The 17,042-nt window shown below is 39.3% G+C and overlaps 1 protein-coding gene across 1 annotated transcript in view; it reads right to left on the reverse strand.

Moving 5' to 3' along the window:
* Positions 1–2,352: 2,352 nt before the first annotated feature.
* Positions 2,353–17,042, reverse strand: part of LOC137923453 (titin-like) — a 167,088-nt gene continuing 152,398 nt past the window's right edge. The window contains exons 10-11 of the mRNA XM_068766711.1: positions 5,688–16,970; positions 2,353–4,779 (exon numbers count right to left, since the gene is read on the reverse strand). Of these exons, the coding sequence (XP_068622812.1) occupies positions 4,610–4,779; positions 5,688–16,970 (11,453 nt within the window). The 3' untranslated portion in view covers positions 2,353–4,609. The remainder of the gene's footprint in view (positions 4,780–5,687; positions 16,971–17,042) is intronic.

Here is a 17,042-nt window from a genome sequence, read left to right on the forward strand (position 1 = left end):
GAGGTATTTCGAAAAACTTTAACGTACAATACATATGCGTAAGGCAAATTAGACCTACCGCAATTGAAAGATCTCGATTAGATGTCGGCAATGTGGCGGGTCACAGAGTGACCCATTTCATTTTTTCAAGTGACCCACTTTATTTCTGAAATAATTAAGTACTGCGCATAAAAATATCTTTTTTCTTGACCCACGTATAGTTTAAGTTTATTAAATTAAATATAAAGTACCCTCGTTTTGTTTGATTTTAATCAGCAAAGATTGTCGACCTCTAGCCCAGGTTTGAGCTAAACTTTTAGGTTTTGCGGACAAAGAGTAATTCTGATAAAACTATACTATATTCGCCGGATTAAAAATAACTATGTAAGGATGTGTTTACACTGGAACAAAATGTCAGTCTATATCTGTTATTTACACGATGCGAACGAGTTTATTGTTTTATTTTATTGATTTTTCCTCTTTATCCTAACACTTGACGTGTTTTAGTAAATATGTCAAGGTTATGGCTGAAAGCCACGAACATTGATTGACATTTTCACTATAAAACTTATATTCGCTAAAGTATTTTGATAAAAATAAATTTAAGTTAATGATTTTCAACTAAAAATGTAACTTGGATCATCCAATAAAATTGGATTGGTTCTTCGCGATCGGGTCTGAGAAGAGACAACAAAATACTCAGTGCATTTACTGTCATCACTTTTAAAAATGTCAAATTATGTAACATTGAATTTTTTAGTCGTGGTAACCTAGCGGTAGAAGATGAAAAATGCGATTAATGCGTATGCGGCAAACAATGCGAATCACACAATCGCCACCGCCCAAATTACTCAACACGTGTTTTACCCCTCCACGGGGCATCTTCAGGAGTTATGTTGCACCGATTAGTGCCAAACACAGAAGACTCTGTGTTTAGCATTCGCATTTATCAGCGGGCTGGCGGGCGGTGTACTTTATTGCACGACTACCACTGCATGTGCGGAAGTGGCTAAATATTGGTCTTTTTCTTACATATAATTATCCAGCGAATATAGTGTAGTGATACAGGGTTGCAGATTTATATGCACTACACAATTACACTATGCGACTTACCATAAAATGGAAATTTAATTTCAATTTCGAACAAACGAACATTTGTATCTTTATTTATGTAAATTAAGTGTGAATAATGCTTGTGTTATAAATGTGATAAATATATGTTTAAAATAAGAACACGTTTTTTTTATTTTTATCCAATCATTGTATTGTTTAGTTATAGCTTTCTTTATTTTTGAACGATTAGAGAAATCTGTGACTCGTTGTGCAACTATGAAATTGCAAATAATGTTAGAATCATAAGAAAATGTTTATGTGCATATGATTTATGAGATCTTATTATTTTCAGTGAACATTTTTCCAAAACAAAATCGCCATTCATTTTGAAATACCTTTATTATTCGTAATGACTTAAATTCCCAACAAACACACAGAATGTTTAGAACATGTGACCGATACAATGGAAAGATTATTTCTTATGTATTTTTTTTTGTATTTTTTTTAATTTTACATATTTCGTTTATCATTATATCTAATGGCGTATGTAAGGATGTTATATTTTCATTATTTAAATTATTAAATATTTTATGTTGGTAATATTTAGATAGATTTCGTAAAAACCCTTTTGATATATATATACTGGGAATAAAAGCACCTAATGTCTTACGACATATTAAAAAAGATAGTAGTATTGACGAAATCTAGCTCTTGTGATATTCTCCGACATATATATCGTTATATATTTAATAAAATCATTATATTATTTAAATATATACAGGGGTGTATTTCGATAATTTAAAATTCGAATGCGATTCTGTTAGTGTCCATCAATTAATAATTTTCGCATACGATTCAAATATATGTCAAGGTGTTTTGAAATACGCCCCCAATACACGATTAAAAAAATAACAACCAACTTCGTTACTAGTCAACATTGTAATTGCAATAAAGCATCTATTACCAACTTATGAAAAATCGGCATCAATTACCGATGCATATTTTTGTAAGGTTATATATAACGATTCTGATCGATTAATAGTTGCTCCATCTAGCCGATGTCAGTGTGAATATCAGACAAAGGTTGTTGCTGATTTTTCATATCGCGGTATTAGGTGCATTTTATTTAATATCAACGTAGCATCTCAGTTGTTAGCACCAAAGCTTTCGCGTAACTCTTCAAGAAACATAAAATCACCATTTGTTCCATTGTAATAATTATTAAAGAAAACAATTTATATTATTAATCGTTAAAATTAAATGTTTCTTATGTCATCATATTTTCTGTACACTAGTTTGGTATACATCGGTGTTAATAACAATATGAGGGTAGTCATAAAAGGTAGTCATAGGCCACAGAAGAATAACAACATTTAATAATTTCAATAATGGTTTATTTTTCGGAGCTATTGATGTTTACTAAGCTGATACAATTCTTATTTTTTAAATAACATTTTTAATATTCCTAATAATATGCATTAATTAGAGTTCTAGCTATAAAATACAATAGTAAATCGGGTTTTTGGTTTTTCGGGTGGCGTTAACATAATACAAAGCGTTGGTAGTATATTTGGAAGGTTCTCGAAGCGGTTCGTCTGGTCGTCGACGATGCATTCTCATTTGTGAAGGTACTAATGAACTGCGCGTGAGAGAAACACGTCCGCGCGGTCCGACGGTTTAGCAAATAATGATTTTTAAGCATGCCCGGTGCGGGTAGACGAATGCATCGCCGACGAACGACGGTTAGACATCAAACAAAACATCCCCCTGTTACATCCGACATGGAAGCGTACAACGACATAAAATATAATTTATTGTGCTTACACGAATGCAATACACGTAATTAGACACATACTAGTTTTATATACGACTATAAAATTATATATCATTCGTACAGATGATTGTAAATTAAAAATATATAGACATATGTAAATATATATATACGATATCCGTTATAGTATTTATAAGGTTTCATATTTATTGTGCTGCCGTCGAACGGTGACCGGTTTTCACCTTTAACGGTTATGTAAGTAACTTCGTCGGAACAAGCGAGGGGCCTGGGCGCTAACACTACAATGACTTAAAATTAATTGACTCAACCTCCATTCGTATCTGCGGGAAACAAGTAGGAGCGAAGTTACCCGAGGAAAGCCAGACAGCTTATTCTAGATGAATTCACACTCTCGCTCACATAACCCGAACAAATTGGATCGCGTGGAACCGTATAAACGGATTTTTAACATCAATAGGGGGTAAGCAGTGCTGATAAAAATTTCAAATTTCAAATAATTTCACAACAATCAAATATAGGAACGAAAACAACAGTAGCCCACGTCGACAAGACTAGAACATTGAAAACAACGTCTCCTCAACCCAAACAGTGCAAAGACAACACGCTTTAGAAATATCTCACGCCGGCAACCAAAAACAAAGGTAAATAGATCGTTCAATTCGTAATATAGTTCTAATAAAACATTTACTCTTTTTAAAATGGATTAAGCTCTCTATCGATTTAGGCTCTTAGTTATTTCTAGAAGGACACAGATCACTCCGGAGGGAATGCGAGAGGCCGCGGTGTCCTCCCGGCTGGGTGAACACGGCCTAGGAATGCAGGCTTTTCCTAGGCGATGCTGGGACTAGCCGGATCGTGTCGAAACCAAAGGACACCACGCCCAACCGCTGTATCTACACATTAATGGCAGGGAAGCTCGGATTGTAAAGTAACACACGGAAATAATTCTCACCATTCATAAACTTATCTTTACTTATACATAGAGGGAAGTTATCTTTGCCTTTCTAGATAAGTTTAACAATAAAGTCGTTTCTAATAAACATTAATATAAACAGTGCACTGGCACCGTCGAGCGACACGATCGTGGATGTCTCCATGAGACAGGTACAATTTCAAAAGTTCATTTCGTAAAAAAGTTATTCTTGAATCTGCGGCGACGTAGGTTGCGTCCAGAAAGCGCTCGAATCGAAAACACAATACAATATATATTTTTTTAAGTATACCCACCTATTTAGAATTTATAATGCGTTAGCAAAATAACTTTCTAAAATTTAGACATTTGATTAAGCATTGTTTCGGCTAAACAAAATGGACTGGTTTCGCTAAATATCGTGTATAAAAGCTCTACTGATTGTATAACACCAAATTTAAAAAATACATTCAGAAATATACTTTAAATGGCGTGTTTTTTTAATGACGTTTCTAGAAACTCTTGTATGTTTTTTTTTATTTTTAGAAAAAAATGGACGTCTCAGTTCTTAGGTCGATTACTTGGGATGATGATGTCCGATGCGGTAAGAGATTGTCTTGTGGGGTTCACTGGTGTGGTGGCTCGCCACCGGCACTGTTCAGCTGTTTCATGTCCAATAATCACAAAGTACGTATCATCTATTTGTAAGCGATCTCTTGCGAAGACGCCGTCTGAAGGAGATGCTGCCGAATGCCTCATATTATCACAGTCCATTTATTTTCCTACAACAATTAATTACTCTTTGGTTCCATCATTCGGCAGCATCTGAAGGCGGCTCACTTCTTCGGTGAGAAGGCCACAAATAGGCCCGACACCTAGAATTCCAGGCGATAAGCGGCGCAAGACGTCTCGTGGTCTTGCAGATTGATGGTGCAACGGGAGGCAGACGGGGACAAGTCGATCTTGTACTTCTCCAAGGCCTCCTCGTTCTCCGTCACCCAGTAGCCCAGCACATCGGTGTCGTATGTAGGAATGATAGTTACTTCTGCAACACAAAAATATTTATTATGTAAATAGAAAATAAGAACTGTTAATGAGATATGTGATATAATGTGATATTAATGTTAAGCGAAAAAACAATGTAAATAAACAGAAATAAAATTACAAAATGTTAATGTGTAACGAGAGAGGAATGAAAGGTCACAGAGCGAAAGAGAATAAAAGAAGAAATGTGGAAGAAAACCGAATGAAAGACCTTAAGTTGTATAAATGAAGAGTAAGAAAATAAAAAAGATTGTGAAAAACTTAATAAATTAAAACAAAAAGTCCCTGTCCCACACCAGATAGGGGGTACGAGAGGCTCCCAATATCGGGGGCCTATATAAAAAAAAAAGATATATTTATTAGCCTTTCGCATTTCACGGACAGACAACTTGGTCAAGGTTGCGAAAACTCGTTGGATGCGAGCAACGTAAAACCGGTCTTTGTGGAAACTTTTTGTAGGGTCCTATACCTTACAGTGAGCCATCATAAGCTGATATGTTTAATATATCGTATTCTGGATTAACATTTTATTTATTGAATTAGTAATAAACAAGGTTCGCTAACAAAATTCAGTTTTTTATGTACACACAAATCTATACGAATTTTAATCACTAAAATGAAATATCTCACCATATGCAAGAGAATCTTAAGTCATTCAAACGAATCTAAAAAATATGTAGAATAAAATAAAAAGGGTATTCGACACGTGACATAGTATAGAAGAAGAATATATATGTTGCTAATATGTCTACTACATATATACGAGTGTATAGAGACACTCAAGTCTCACAATAGTAATAGACAGAGAAGACAGTATATTTTTACATTTTGAGCTCCCATATAGTGGCATTTTTTTTTTGTGGTCACTTTTACAATATTTTTAATCATAACAGATATATGATTACCCACCTAAATCTTTATCTTCCCAAGTCTTCTTAGCGTCCAGAAGGGCATTGTAAATTTCTTTAGAAGGCTCGGTCCCAGAGAACACGTAATATCTAGCACGCACGCGCTTGAAGAACTCCAATGCTGAATAGTAAGAGTTCCCGTGGTGAGGAACATACGTGAGCTCCATGTAAACTGGACTCGGAGATTTCTTCTTGCTTGGCGACTCCGATGCTCTATTCTTCGCTTCTTTGCTTTTCTCTTGGTTTATCTTATTTTTAATTTGCACGCTAGAACTTGCCTGCTTCTTAGGTGTACTCTTGCCATCTCCCTGGACGGGTGGCTGAATTGGGCTAGGTAGACCTAGTGGTTTTCCCCAAGATTCAATAGGATCTTTGCTTTGACTAGATCGAGTTTCTTTAGTTTCTTTTTTATGATGTCGCATGCTAGTCGACGAGGAAGTTGTCTCCGATGTCTTCTTGGATTCAGATTTAATATCCTTCAGTGTGATTGTACTCTCTTCTGTCGTGCTTTGGCTAGAATGAGTTTGTTGGTCCAATTCATACTTAGCGGTTATACTGGATATGACATCGGACCCGCTGACTTTTTTGTGTTCTTCGATAGCTTTTTCAAATTGTTCATCGGCCTCTTTAAGGAAAGTGACGTCAGATTTTACAGTCTGTTTCTTCAGGTCTGACTTGAATTTTTCATGGAATAAGCTTTCGGCCGTCTTGCTGCCGCTCTTGTCGATGACCTGGATTTCAGATTTGACGTCGGAACGAGTGGAAGACGTGCACGAATCAGTATCAGCGACTTGGCTTAGTTGAATAGAGGATGTGTCTTTGTATATCATAGAGTCGTATTCAGATTTATCTGTGGGTGTATCCTGGCAAACGTCAGACATCTGGGGAGCTTTAGGATCCATCTCGAAGCTCACGTTCGAGCGTGGCGAGTGCGCGATTTGGGACTTGGTGCTGCTTGGACTGCCCTGTCCGTCGTCGTCGCTGTAATACATGCCACTGCTCTCGGTGCCCCAGATGTGCGTAGCAGCCCGCGATCCTCTAGAGCTTATGTCGGATGGTGGTGTCGATATACCGGCATGATCGAGGTCGTCACTGGCGGCGGAGGAGCTCCTCATATCCCCAGTTTTCGATGAAAGTTTTGAAAACGATTTCTCACTCTCTCCGGTGTCAATAATTTCCTCGTATTCTTCTCTGAATTCAGATATCGTAGTTTTGGTCGATTTAGTAGTTTTAATGATTCCGTCACTGCCTTTGCTCACCGTGGTAGTTTCGACCGTAACTTTAATTTTTTCCGGACTTATGACTTCTTTCGTAGTGACAACAGTTATTGTTTGTGATATCTCGTTGTCGCCCTCTTTTATAATTTTGGTGAAAGTTTCGGTGTCTGTAGTTATTTCTCCTACTGGAGACCGTTGCTTTTTAGGTTTCTCGTCGGAATCCTTTTTAGTTTTATCTTCTAAGTTTAAGTCGTCGATTTTAGGTTTTGCTTCCTGTGGCATCGTTTGTTTAGCAATCCTATCCAAATCTTCCGGTGACCAGTCATCTAAGCCTGTACCCGGAGGTAGATAAGTGATTTGTGTTCGAACATCTTTCGTAGTTTCTATTGTACCATCGTCACGTGCATTTTCTGTAATAGTTTCTGTTACAGTTTTCACGGCTGTTTCGTTCGTTTCATTGTTTTTAAATTCTTCTTTGGTCACGTAGGTAGTAACATGTTGTGTTATATTTTCATTACTTTCTGTTACAAATACATTGGACTTTTTATCAACGGATGTTTTAATTTTTCCAGTAGGTATCAAACCCGCCAGAGCAGCCTGTAGATCGCTGTCGGACGTTTTCTGGTACTCGGATATTGTAATTTTTACATCTTTAGTCGTTTCGACTGAACCATCGGGATATTCGTCAACAGTAGTTGTTTCGACGGTGGTTCGTACCCGCTTAATGTTTTGATCTTGGCTAGCTAAAGTATCACGTTTAGTTTTAGTCGTAATTGTGCGTTTAATAGTAATAGTACCTTGCTGCAAAATTTCGTTTTTGACATCAGACTCTTCGCTCGTTTCCTCTACTATCTCATCGTCGTCAATATAGGCCTCCGTGGGATCCGCATCCTCCGGTGATATTAGGGGTTGCATTGTAAGGACATCTGCGATAGATATCTTCTCACTTCTCTTAGTTACTACTGTTCCATCTGGATATTCATCTTCCACCGTGGTTGTAACCGTAGTTTTAACTTTTCTGGATTTTGTTACAGTATTTTCATATTCTTGCTTTGTTGTAATAATTGTGGTTTTTCTGGTTATTTTGAGACCACTTTCTTCCGTTTCTTTCATATCAGACTTCGTTTCTATTTCTGGTTCTCCAACCAAATTGTATCCTTTCAACGTTTCCTCAACTGTGTCCTCTTCATAATCAGAAATAGATACTTTCATGTCTTTAGATACTTCTACAACGCCGTTCGGTAATGTAGATTCAGTAATTGTCTCAACAGTTGTTTTGATTTTTTTCTTTGAATCTTCTGTTAGCAATAGTTCTTTTGTTGTGGTTGTGGTAATAACTTGGTGAATTTGTTTTCCGTCTTTAAGAATTGAACTCGTTTTAGTTTCGACACTTACGCTCTTATCCTTTTTAGCGTCAAGCGATGCATCCTCCTCTCCGAAGGACTTGTTTGAATCGATCTCTGTTACAACTGTACTGGTGTCTACCGTCGTACGCGAAGAACCGTCAGGATATTGATCTGTAGTTGTAATCGTTTTCACAGTTTTCTGTTTAACTATAATTCCTTTTATATCAGCATAATTAATTTTAGTAATCTTCGTAACTACATTTCTTTTAATTATTAAATTGTCTTCAGTAACTTCTTTAAACTCTTTTGTAACAGTTTCCTCCGGTTCCCCAATTGCGTTAAGTCCTTTAAGAATTGATTCTACTTTACTTGCTGCTTTCTCACCAGATTCGTGTTCTAAACCGTCATCTACTTCTAAGTTTTCGTCAAGAATAGAAACCTTTTCACTTGTTTTTATGACGACTGAACCATCCGGATGCTCATCTTCTGTTACAGTTTTCGTTGTTGTTTTGCACCTTATTAATCTCTGAGATACATTTTTGTACCGTTGAATAGTCGTCGTGGTAGTTATTTTTCTTTTAATCAAAACCCCAGAATCCATAACTGTTTCCATTTCTGTTATTGATTCTTCTTGGGGTTCTCCTATTTGAACAAATCCTTCGGAAACCTCTGGTTCCATTTCACCGTCAGAAATCCAATCGGCAATAGAAATTTTAACGTCTTTGGTAACTTCAGTTATCCCGTCTGGTAATACAGATTCCGTGACGGTTTCCACTGTAGTTTGAATTTTTTTCTTTGTTTTGTCTTCAGTACTTAAAATTTTTTTAGTAGTGGTGGTAGTTATTATTTGTAGAGCATTTTTGCCATTGACTATAATATCTTTTTCTTGACGATTTACGTCTACTGTCATATCTTCTAATATTGTAAATTCTGAAAGTTCCGATGTTTCTAATACCTCTTCAATCTCTATATCTGCCAATGACGTGCTACTGTCAACTTTAGTTTGTGTGGAACCATCAGGGTATTCATCTATTGTTGTCACGGTTGTAATAGTTTTCAGTTTTCTCGGTATGTTGTTAGTATCGACATACTTTGTCTTAATCGTTTTTGTTATTATTGTTCGTTGTATTATAACACCCTCAATTGTTAAAGTTTCTATTTTAGAAGAAACATTTTCCTCTGGTGTTTCGGAGACTGTTAGGTCCTGTAGCAATTTATCAAGATTACTACTTAAATCAGTCGTTATTTCTTCTGTTTTAACCTCAACATTTTTTTGTACATCTTTTGCGCCGTCTGGATATTCTTTAGTCGTGTTTGTTTCTACAATTGTCTTGATAATTTTTCTATCGTCATCAAGTATAATAGTTTCTTTTTTAGTTGTTGTTGTAACAGTTTCAACTATGTCAATATTGTTTTCTTTTATAATTCTTTTACTGACATCAGTATCGATAACGACACCATCTAAACTTGAATCAGTTTCATCTTCCTTTATAAAATATGATTTGGAAATGCCATCGATTTTAGTTGATTCTTTTTCACTGCTTTCTTGTGTTTGATAGCTATATTCTGATTCAGATTTCTCATCCCCATGTTCTAAGTACAACCTATCAATTTTTCTATCTTTTTCGTATAAATCCATCTGAGAAGTAGACCTGAGACTGGAAGAACATTCTGAAAGTAAAGTCTGGGTGTCTGTAGTAGTTGTTGTAGAACCATCTGAACTTTTACTGAGAGTCGTAGTCTCAATTGTAGTTTTGACATTTTGAGGTGTTCCATCTTCTCTTGAAATTATTTCCTTCGTTGTTACTGTGGTGATTGTTTGTGTTACTACATTTTCACCCTCTTTAATAATTTTTGTCACAGTATCCGTTTCAGTTTTTATTTTACCCATGGTTTGCATCAGAGATAAAACCTCTGAATCGCCATCCTCATCTTCCTTATCGCTTCGAGATGTTTTCGGTACTTTTTCAGTAGATGTTGAAATCTTTTGAGTTAGAATGTCTTCACCTACATGAACAATTTTAGTTATTGTTTCTTCGGCTCCTTCTAACTTATCAAATTTAACTTCACTCTGAACACCATCCGATAATTTGATATCTTGGAAACTACTAGGTGTCTTGGGTAAAGGACTTACAGGTACGGTAGGGGGAGTCGACACCCGATCAAGTTTTGTACAAATTGGTGTGGATTTTACATCTTCACTTCTAATTCCTTGTTGCACGGCATCATCTTTAAGTGCCGTATGTACACTGTCATAAAAGTGAGTGCCCGCTTCAAACTGTAAGCGACTGCTTTTTGATGATTCTAATTCAACATCTGATGCTATTTCCTCTCTGATAATTTGAACAAAATCTGTAGTCTGACTGATAGTAGACTCTAAAGATTCAGTGTAACTACTATAATCATCAGAAGTTATTTTGTAATCTTTCACTGACGTCACAGGAATGCCGTAAGCAGATTTTTTCTCAGATTTTTCTGTACTTTCATAACTGTATTTTTCCTCTAAACTAACTTCCTTCGAAATATCTTCTGAGCTGCTTCCTTGTAACAAAGTATGAGTAAAACTTTCTCTATCAATTATTCCACTATCGGTAGTAGAAATTGATGAAAATTTATCATCGATTTCTTGGCTTATTCGTTCAGAAGAAGGCTTACCAAAAGTATCAATTTTACTAATATCGGGACTTTCTTTACAGACCATTTCTTGGGTTTCAAACACAGTTTTAGCTTTTGAAGATTCACTATCCGTAATAATTAATCCTTGTTTTGGCCAACTTTGTTTTTTATCTAAATTACTAAATTTAACTTTTCCGAAATCATCTTCGACGTCTTTGTATGAAGAAATTTTTACGTCAGTTTTATATTTAACATACTCTTCATGACTGTCATCGACTTTTGGAGATTTTGAGTGACCGTTTAAGTAAACAGTGGCGACGGTAGAATGTTCCTTATCGGCTAGTTCTATTAGACCTTCGGTATTTTCAACTGAGCTTGGCATCTTCTCTTTAGTGATATCTTTTTCTGCCTTTTCGGCAATAGTTAATGGACTAGTAATCTTGTCAATTTTTTCAGTAACGACAGGAACGTCTATTTCCTCTGGAAGGTCAGCGGATTTCTTTTCTTCTTTAGGTAAAGATGTCTTTCTTTCAGTTGTTTCGACAGGGCACGGCATCTTATCTTTAGATAATTTCCTCTCTGCCTTTTCATCAACAGTCAATGTACTAGGGGTCTTTTTAACTTTGTCAGTGATGACAGAAATGTCCCCATCTTTGGGAAGGTCAGCAGGTCTCTCTTCTTCTTGAGGTACAGACAGTTTTCTTTCAGTAGATTCGACAGGACTAGGAGTCTTCTCTTTGGTCATCTCTTTTTCTGCCTTTTCGTCAACAGGTAGTGGACTTGGAGTCTTGTCAACTTTGTCCGTAACGACAGGCACGTCCTTGTCTTTCGGGAGGTAAGCAGGTTTCTCCTCTTCTTTAGGCACTGACAATTTTCTTTCAGTAGTTTCCACAGGGCTAGGTGTCTTCTCTTTAGTCACCTCCTTTTCTGCCTTTTCGTCAACAGGTAGAGGACTTGGAGTCTTGTCAACTTTGTCCGTAACGACAGGCACGTCCTTGTCTTTCGGGAGGTAAGCAGGTTTCTCCTCTTCTTTAGGCACTGACAATTTTCTTTCAGTTGTTTCCACAGGGCTAGGTGTCTTCTCTTTAGTCACCTCCTTTTCTGCCTTTTCGTCAACAGGTAGGGGACTTGGAGTCTTGTCAACTTTGTCCGTAACGACAGGCAAGTCCTTGTCTTTCGGAAGGTCAACAGGTTTCTCTTCTTCTTTAGGCACTGACAATTTTCTTTCAATATCTGCGACAGGGCTAGGCGTCTTCTCTTTAGTCACTTCTTTTTCTGCCTTATCGTCTACAGTTATTGGACTTGGAGTCTTGTCAACTTTGTCCGTCACGACAGGAAGGTCCTTGTCCTTCGGAACGTCGCCAGGTTTCTTTTCTTCTGTCGGTTCAGACAATTTTCTTTCAGTTGTTTCCACAGGGCTAGGTGTTTTCTCTTTAGTCACCTCCTTTTCCGCCTTTTCGTCAACAGGTAGGGGACTTGGAGTCTTGTCAACTTTGTCCGTCACGACAGGAAGGTCCTTGTCCTTCGGAACGTCGCCAGGTTTCTTTTCTTCTGTCGGTTCAGACAATTTTCTTTCAGTTGTTTCCACAGGGCTAGGTGTTTTCTCTTTAGTCACCTCCTTTTCTGCCTTTTCGTCTACAGTTATTGGACTTGGAGTCTTGTCAACTTTGTCCGTAACGACAGGCACGTCCTTGAGTTTCGGAAGGTCAACAGGTTTCTCTTCTTCTTTAGGCACTGACAATTTTCTTTCAATATCTGCGACAGGGCTAGTTGTCTTCTCTTTAGTCACTTCCTTTTCTGCCTTTTCGTCAACAGGTAGTGGACTTGGAGTCCTGTCAACTTTGTCCGTAACGACAGGCACGTCCTTGTCTTTCGGGAGGTAAGCAGGTTTCTCCTCTTCTTTAGGCACTGACAATTTTCTTTCAGTTGTTTCCACAGGGCTAGGTGTCTTCTCTTTAGTCACCTCCTTTTCTGCCTTTTCGTCAACAGGTAGGGGACTTGGAGTCTTGTCAACTTTGTCCGTAACGACAGGCAAGTCCTTGTCTTTCGGAAGGTCAACAGGTTTCTCTTCTTCTTTAGGCACTGACAATTTTCTTTCAATATCTGCGACAGGGCTAGGCGTCTTCTCTTTAGTCACTTCTTTTTCTGCCTTTTCGTCTACAGTTATTGGACTTGGGGTCTTGTCAACTTTGTCCGTCACGACAGGAAGGTCCTTGTCCTTCGGAACGTCGCCAAGTTTCTTTTCTTCTGTCGGTTCAGACAATTTTCTTTCAGTTGTTTCCACAGGGCTAGGTGTTTTCTCTTTAGTCACCTCCTTTTCCGCCTTTTCGTCAACAGGTAGGGGACTTGGAGTCTTGTCAACTTTGTCCGTCACGACAGGAAGGTCCTTGTCCTTCGGAACGTCGCCAGGTTTCTTTTCTTCTGTCGGTTCAGACAATTTTCTTTCAGTTGTTTCCACAGGGCTAGGTGTTTTCTCTTTAGTCACCTCCTTTTCCGCCTTTTCGTCTACAGTTATTGGACTAGGGGTCTTGCCAACCTTGTCCGTCACGACAGGAAGGTCCTTGTCCTTCGGAACGTCGCCAGGTTTCTTTTCTTCTGTCGGTTCAGACAATTTTCTTTCAGTTGTTTCCACAGGGCTAGGTGCCTTCTTTTTAGTTACCTCCTTTTCTGCCTTTTCGTCTACAGTTATTGGACTAGGGGTCTTGTCAACTTTGTCCGTAACGACAGGCACGTCCTTGTCTTTCGGGAGGTAAGCAGGTTTCTCCTCTTCTTTAGGCACTGACAATTTTCTTTCAGTTGTTTCTACAGGGCTAGGTGTCTTCTTTTTAGTCACCTCCTTTTCTGCCTTTTCGTCAACAGGTAGGGGACTTGGAGTCTTGTCAACTTTGTCCGTAACGACAGGCACGTCCTTGTCTTTCGGAAGGTCAACAGGTTTCTCTTCTTCTTTAGGCACTGACAATTTTCTTTCAATATCTGCGACAGGGCTAGGCGTCTTCTCCTTAGTCACTTCCTTTTCTGCCTTTTCGTCTACAGTTATTGGACTAGGGGTCTTGCCAACCTTGTCCGTCACGACAGGAAGGTCCTTGTCCTTCGGAACGTCGCCAGGTTTCTTTTCTTCTGTCGGTTCAGACAATTTTCTTTCAGTTGTTTCCACAGGGCTAGGTGCCTTCTCTTTAGTTACCTCCTTTTCTGCCTTTTCGTCTACAGTTATTGGACTAGGGGTCTTGTCAACTTTGTCTGTAACGACAGGCACGTCCTTGTCTTTCGGGAGGTCAACAGGTTTCTCTTCTTCTTTAGGCACTGACAATTTTCTTTCAATATCTGCGACAGGGCTAGGCGTCTTCTCCTTAGTCACTTCCTTTTCTGCCTTTTCGTCTACAGTTATTGGACTAGGGGTCTTGCCAACCTTGTCCGTCACGACAGGAAGGTCCTTGTCCTTCGGAACGTCGCCAGGTTTCTTTTCTTCTGTCGGTTCAGACAGTTTTCTTTCAGTTGTTTCCACAGGGCTAGGTGTTTTCTCTTTAGTCACCTCCTTTTCCGCCTTTTCGTCAACAGGTAGGGGACTTGGAGTCTTGTCAACTTTGTCCGTCACGACAGGAAGGTCCTTGTCCTTCGGAACGTCGCCAGGTTTCTTTTCTTCTGTCGGTTCAGACAATTTTCTTTCAGTTGTTTCCACAGGGCTAGGTGCCTTCTCTTTAGTTACCTCCTTTTCTGCCTTTTCGTCTACAGTTATTGGACTAGGGGTCTTGTCAACTTTGTCCGTAACGACAGGCACGTCCTTGTCTTTCGGGAGGTAAGCAGGTTTCTCCTCTTCTTTAGGCACTGACAATTTTCTTTCAGTTGTTTCCACAGGGCTAGGTGTCTTCTCTTTAGTCACCTCCTTTTCTGCCTTTTCGTCAACAGGTAGGGGACTTGGAGTCTTGTCAACTTTGTCCGTAACGACAGGCACGTCCTTGTCTTTCGGGAGGTAAGCAGGTTTCTCCTCTTCTTTAGGCACTGACAATTTTCTTTCAGTTGTTTCCACAGGGCTAGGTGTCTTCTCTTTAGTCACCTCCTTTTCTGCCTTTTCGTCAACAGGTAGGGGACTTGGAGTCTTGTCAACTTTGTCCGTAACGACAGGCAAGTCCTTGTCTTTCGGAAGGTCAACAGGTTTCTCTTCTTCTTTAGGCACTGACAATTTTCTTTCAATATCTGCGACAGGGCTAGGCGTCTTCTCTTTAGTCACTTCTTTTTCTGCCTTTTCGTCTTCAGTTATTGGACTTGGAGTCTTGTCAACTTTGTCCGTCACGACAGGAAGGTCCTTGTCCTTCGGAACGTCGCCAGGTCTCTTTTCTTCTGTCGGTTCAGACAATTTTCTTTCAGTTGTTTCCACAGGGCTAGGTGTTTTCTCTTTAGTCACCTCCTTTTCCGCCTTTTCGTCAACAGGTAGGGGACTTGGAGTCTTGTCAACTTTGTCCGTCACGACAGGAAGGTCCTTGTCCTTCGGAACGTCGCCAGGTTTCTTTTCTTCTGTCGGTTCAGACAATTTTCTTTCAGTTGTTTCCACAGGGCTAGGTGTTTTCTCTTTAGTCACCTCCTTTTCTGCCTTTTCGTCTACAGTTATTGGACTTGGAGTCTTGTCAACTTTGTCCGTAACGACAGGCACGTCCTTGAGTTTCGGAAGGTCAACAGGTTTCTCTTCTTCTTTAGGCACTGACAATTTTCTTTCAATATCTGCGACAGGGCTAGGCGTCTTCTCTTTAGTCACTTCCTTTTCTGCCTTTTTGTCAACAGGTAGTGGACTTGGAGTCTTGTCAACTTTGTCCGTCACGACAGGAAGGTCCTTGTCCTTCGGAACGTCGCCAGGTTTCTTTTCTTCTGTCGGTTCAGACAATTTTCTTTCAGTTGTTTCCACAGGGCTAGGCGTCTTCTCTTTAGTCACCTCCTTTTCTGCCTTTTCGTCAACAGGTAGGGGACTTGGAGTCTTGTCAACTTTGTCCGTAACGATAGGCACGTCCTTGTCTTTCGGAAGGTGAACAGGTTTCTCTTCTTCTTTAGGCTCTGACAATTTTCTATCACTTGTTTCAACAGGGCTGGGCGTCTTCTCTTTAGTCACTTCTTTTTCTGCCTTTTCGTCTACAGTTATTGGACTTGGAGTCTTGTCAACTTTGTCCGTCACGACAGGAAGGTCCTTGTCCTTCGGAACGTCGCCAGGTTTCTTTTCTTCTGTCGGTTCAGACAATTTTCTTTCAGTTGTTTCCACAGGGCTAGGTGTTTTCTCTTTAGTCACCTCCTTTTCTGCCTTTTCGTCTACAGTTATTGGACTTGGAGTCTTGTCAACTTTGTCCGTAACGACAGGCACGTCCTTGAGTTTCGGAAGGTCAACAGGTTTCTCTTCTTCTTTAGGCACTGACAATTTTCTTTCAATATCTGCGACAGGGCTAGGCGTCTTCTCTTTAGTCACTTCCTTTTCTGCCTTTTCGTCAACAGGTAGTGGACTTGGAGTCTTGTCAACTTTGTCCGTCACGACAGGAAGATCCTTGTCCTTCGGAACGTCGCCAGGTTTCTTTTCTTCTGTCGGTTCAGACAATTTTCTTTCAGTTGTTTCCACAGGGCTAGGCGTCTTCTCTTTAGTCACCTCCTTTTCTGCCTTTTCGTCAACAGGTAGGGGACTTGGAGTCTTGTCAACTTTGTCCGTAACGATAGGCACGCCCTTGTCTTTCGGAAGGTCAACAGGTTTCTCTTCTTCTTTAGGCTCTGACAATTTTCTATCACTTGTTTCAACAGGGCTGGGCGTCTTCTCTTTAGTCACTTCTTTTTCTGCCTTTTCGTCTACAGTTATTGGACTTGGAGTCTTGTCAACTTTGTCCGTCACGACAGGCACGTCCTTGTCTTTCGGGAGGTAAGCAGGTTTCTCCTTTTCTTTAGGCACTGACAATTTTCTTTCAGTTGTTTCCACAGGGCTAGGTGTCTTCTCTTTAGTCACCTCCTTTTCTGCCTTTTCGTCAACAGGTAGGGGACTTGGAGTCTTGCCAACTTTGTCCGTAACGACAGGCACGTCCTTGTCTTTCGGAAGGTCAACAGGTTTCTCTTCTTCTTTAGGCACTGACAATTTTCTTTCAATATCTGCGACAGGGCTAGGCGTCTTCTCTTTAGTCACTTCCTTTTCTGCCTTTTCGTCTACAGTTATTGGACTAG

This window comes from Battus philenor, unplaced genomic scaffold, assembly GCF_028537555.1.
Source record: "Battus philenor isolate CCGP_79_NKW_IND1 unplaced genomic scaffold, ilBatPhil1.0.hap1 SCAF_21, whole genome shotgun sequence".
Taxonomy (NCBI): Eukaryota; Metazoa; Arthropoda; class Insecta; order Lepidoptera; family Papilionidae; genus Battus; species Battus philenor.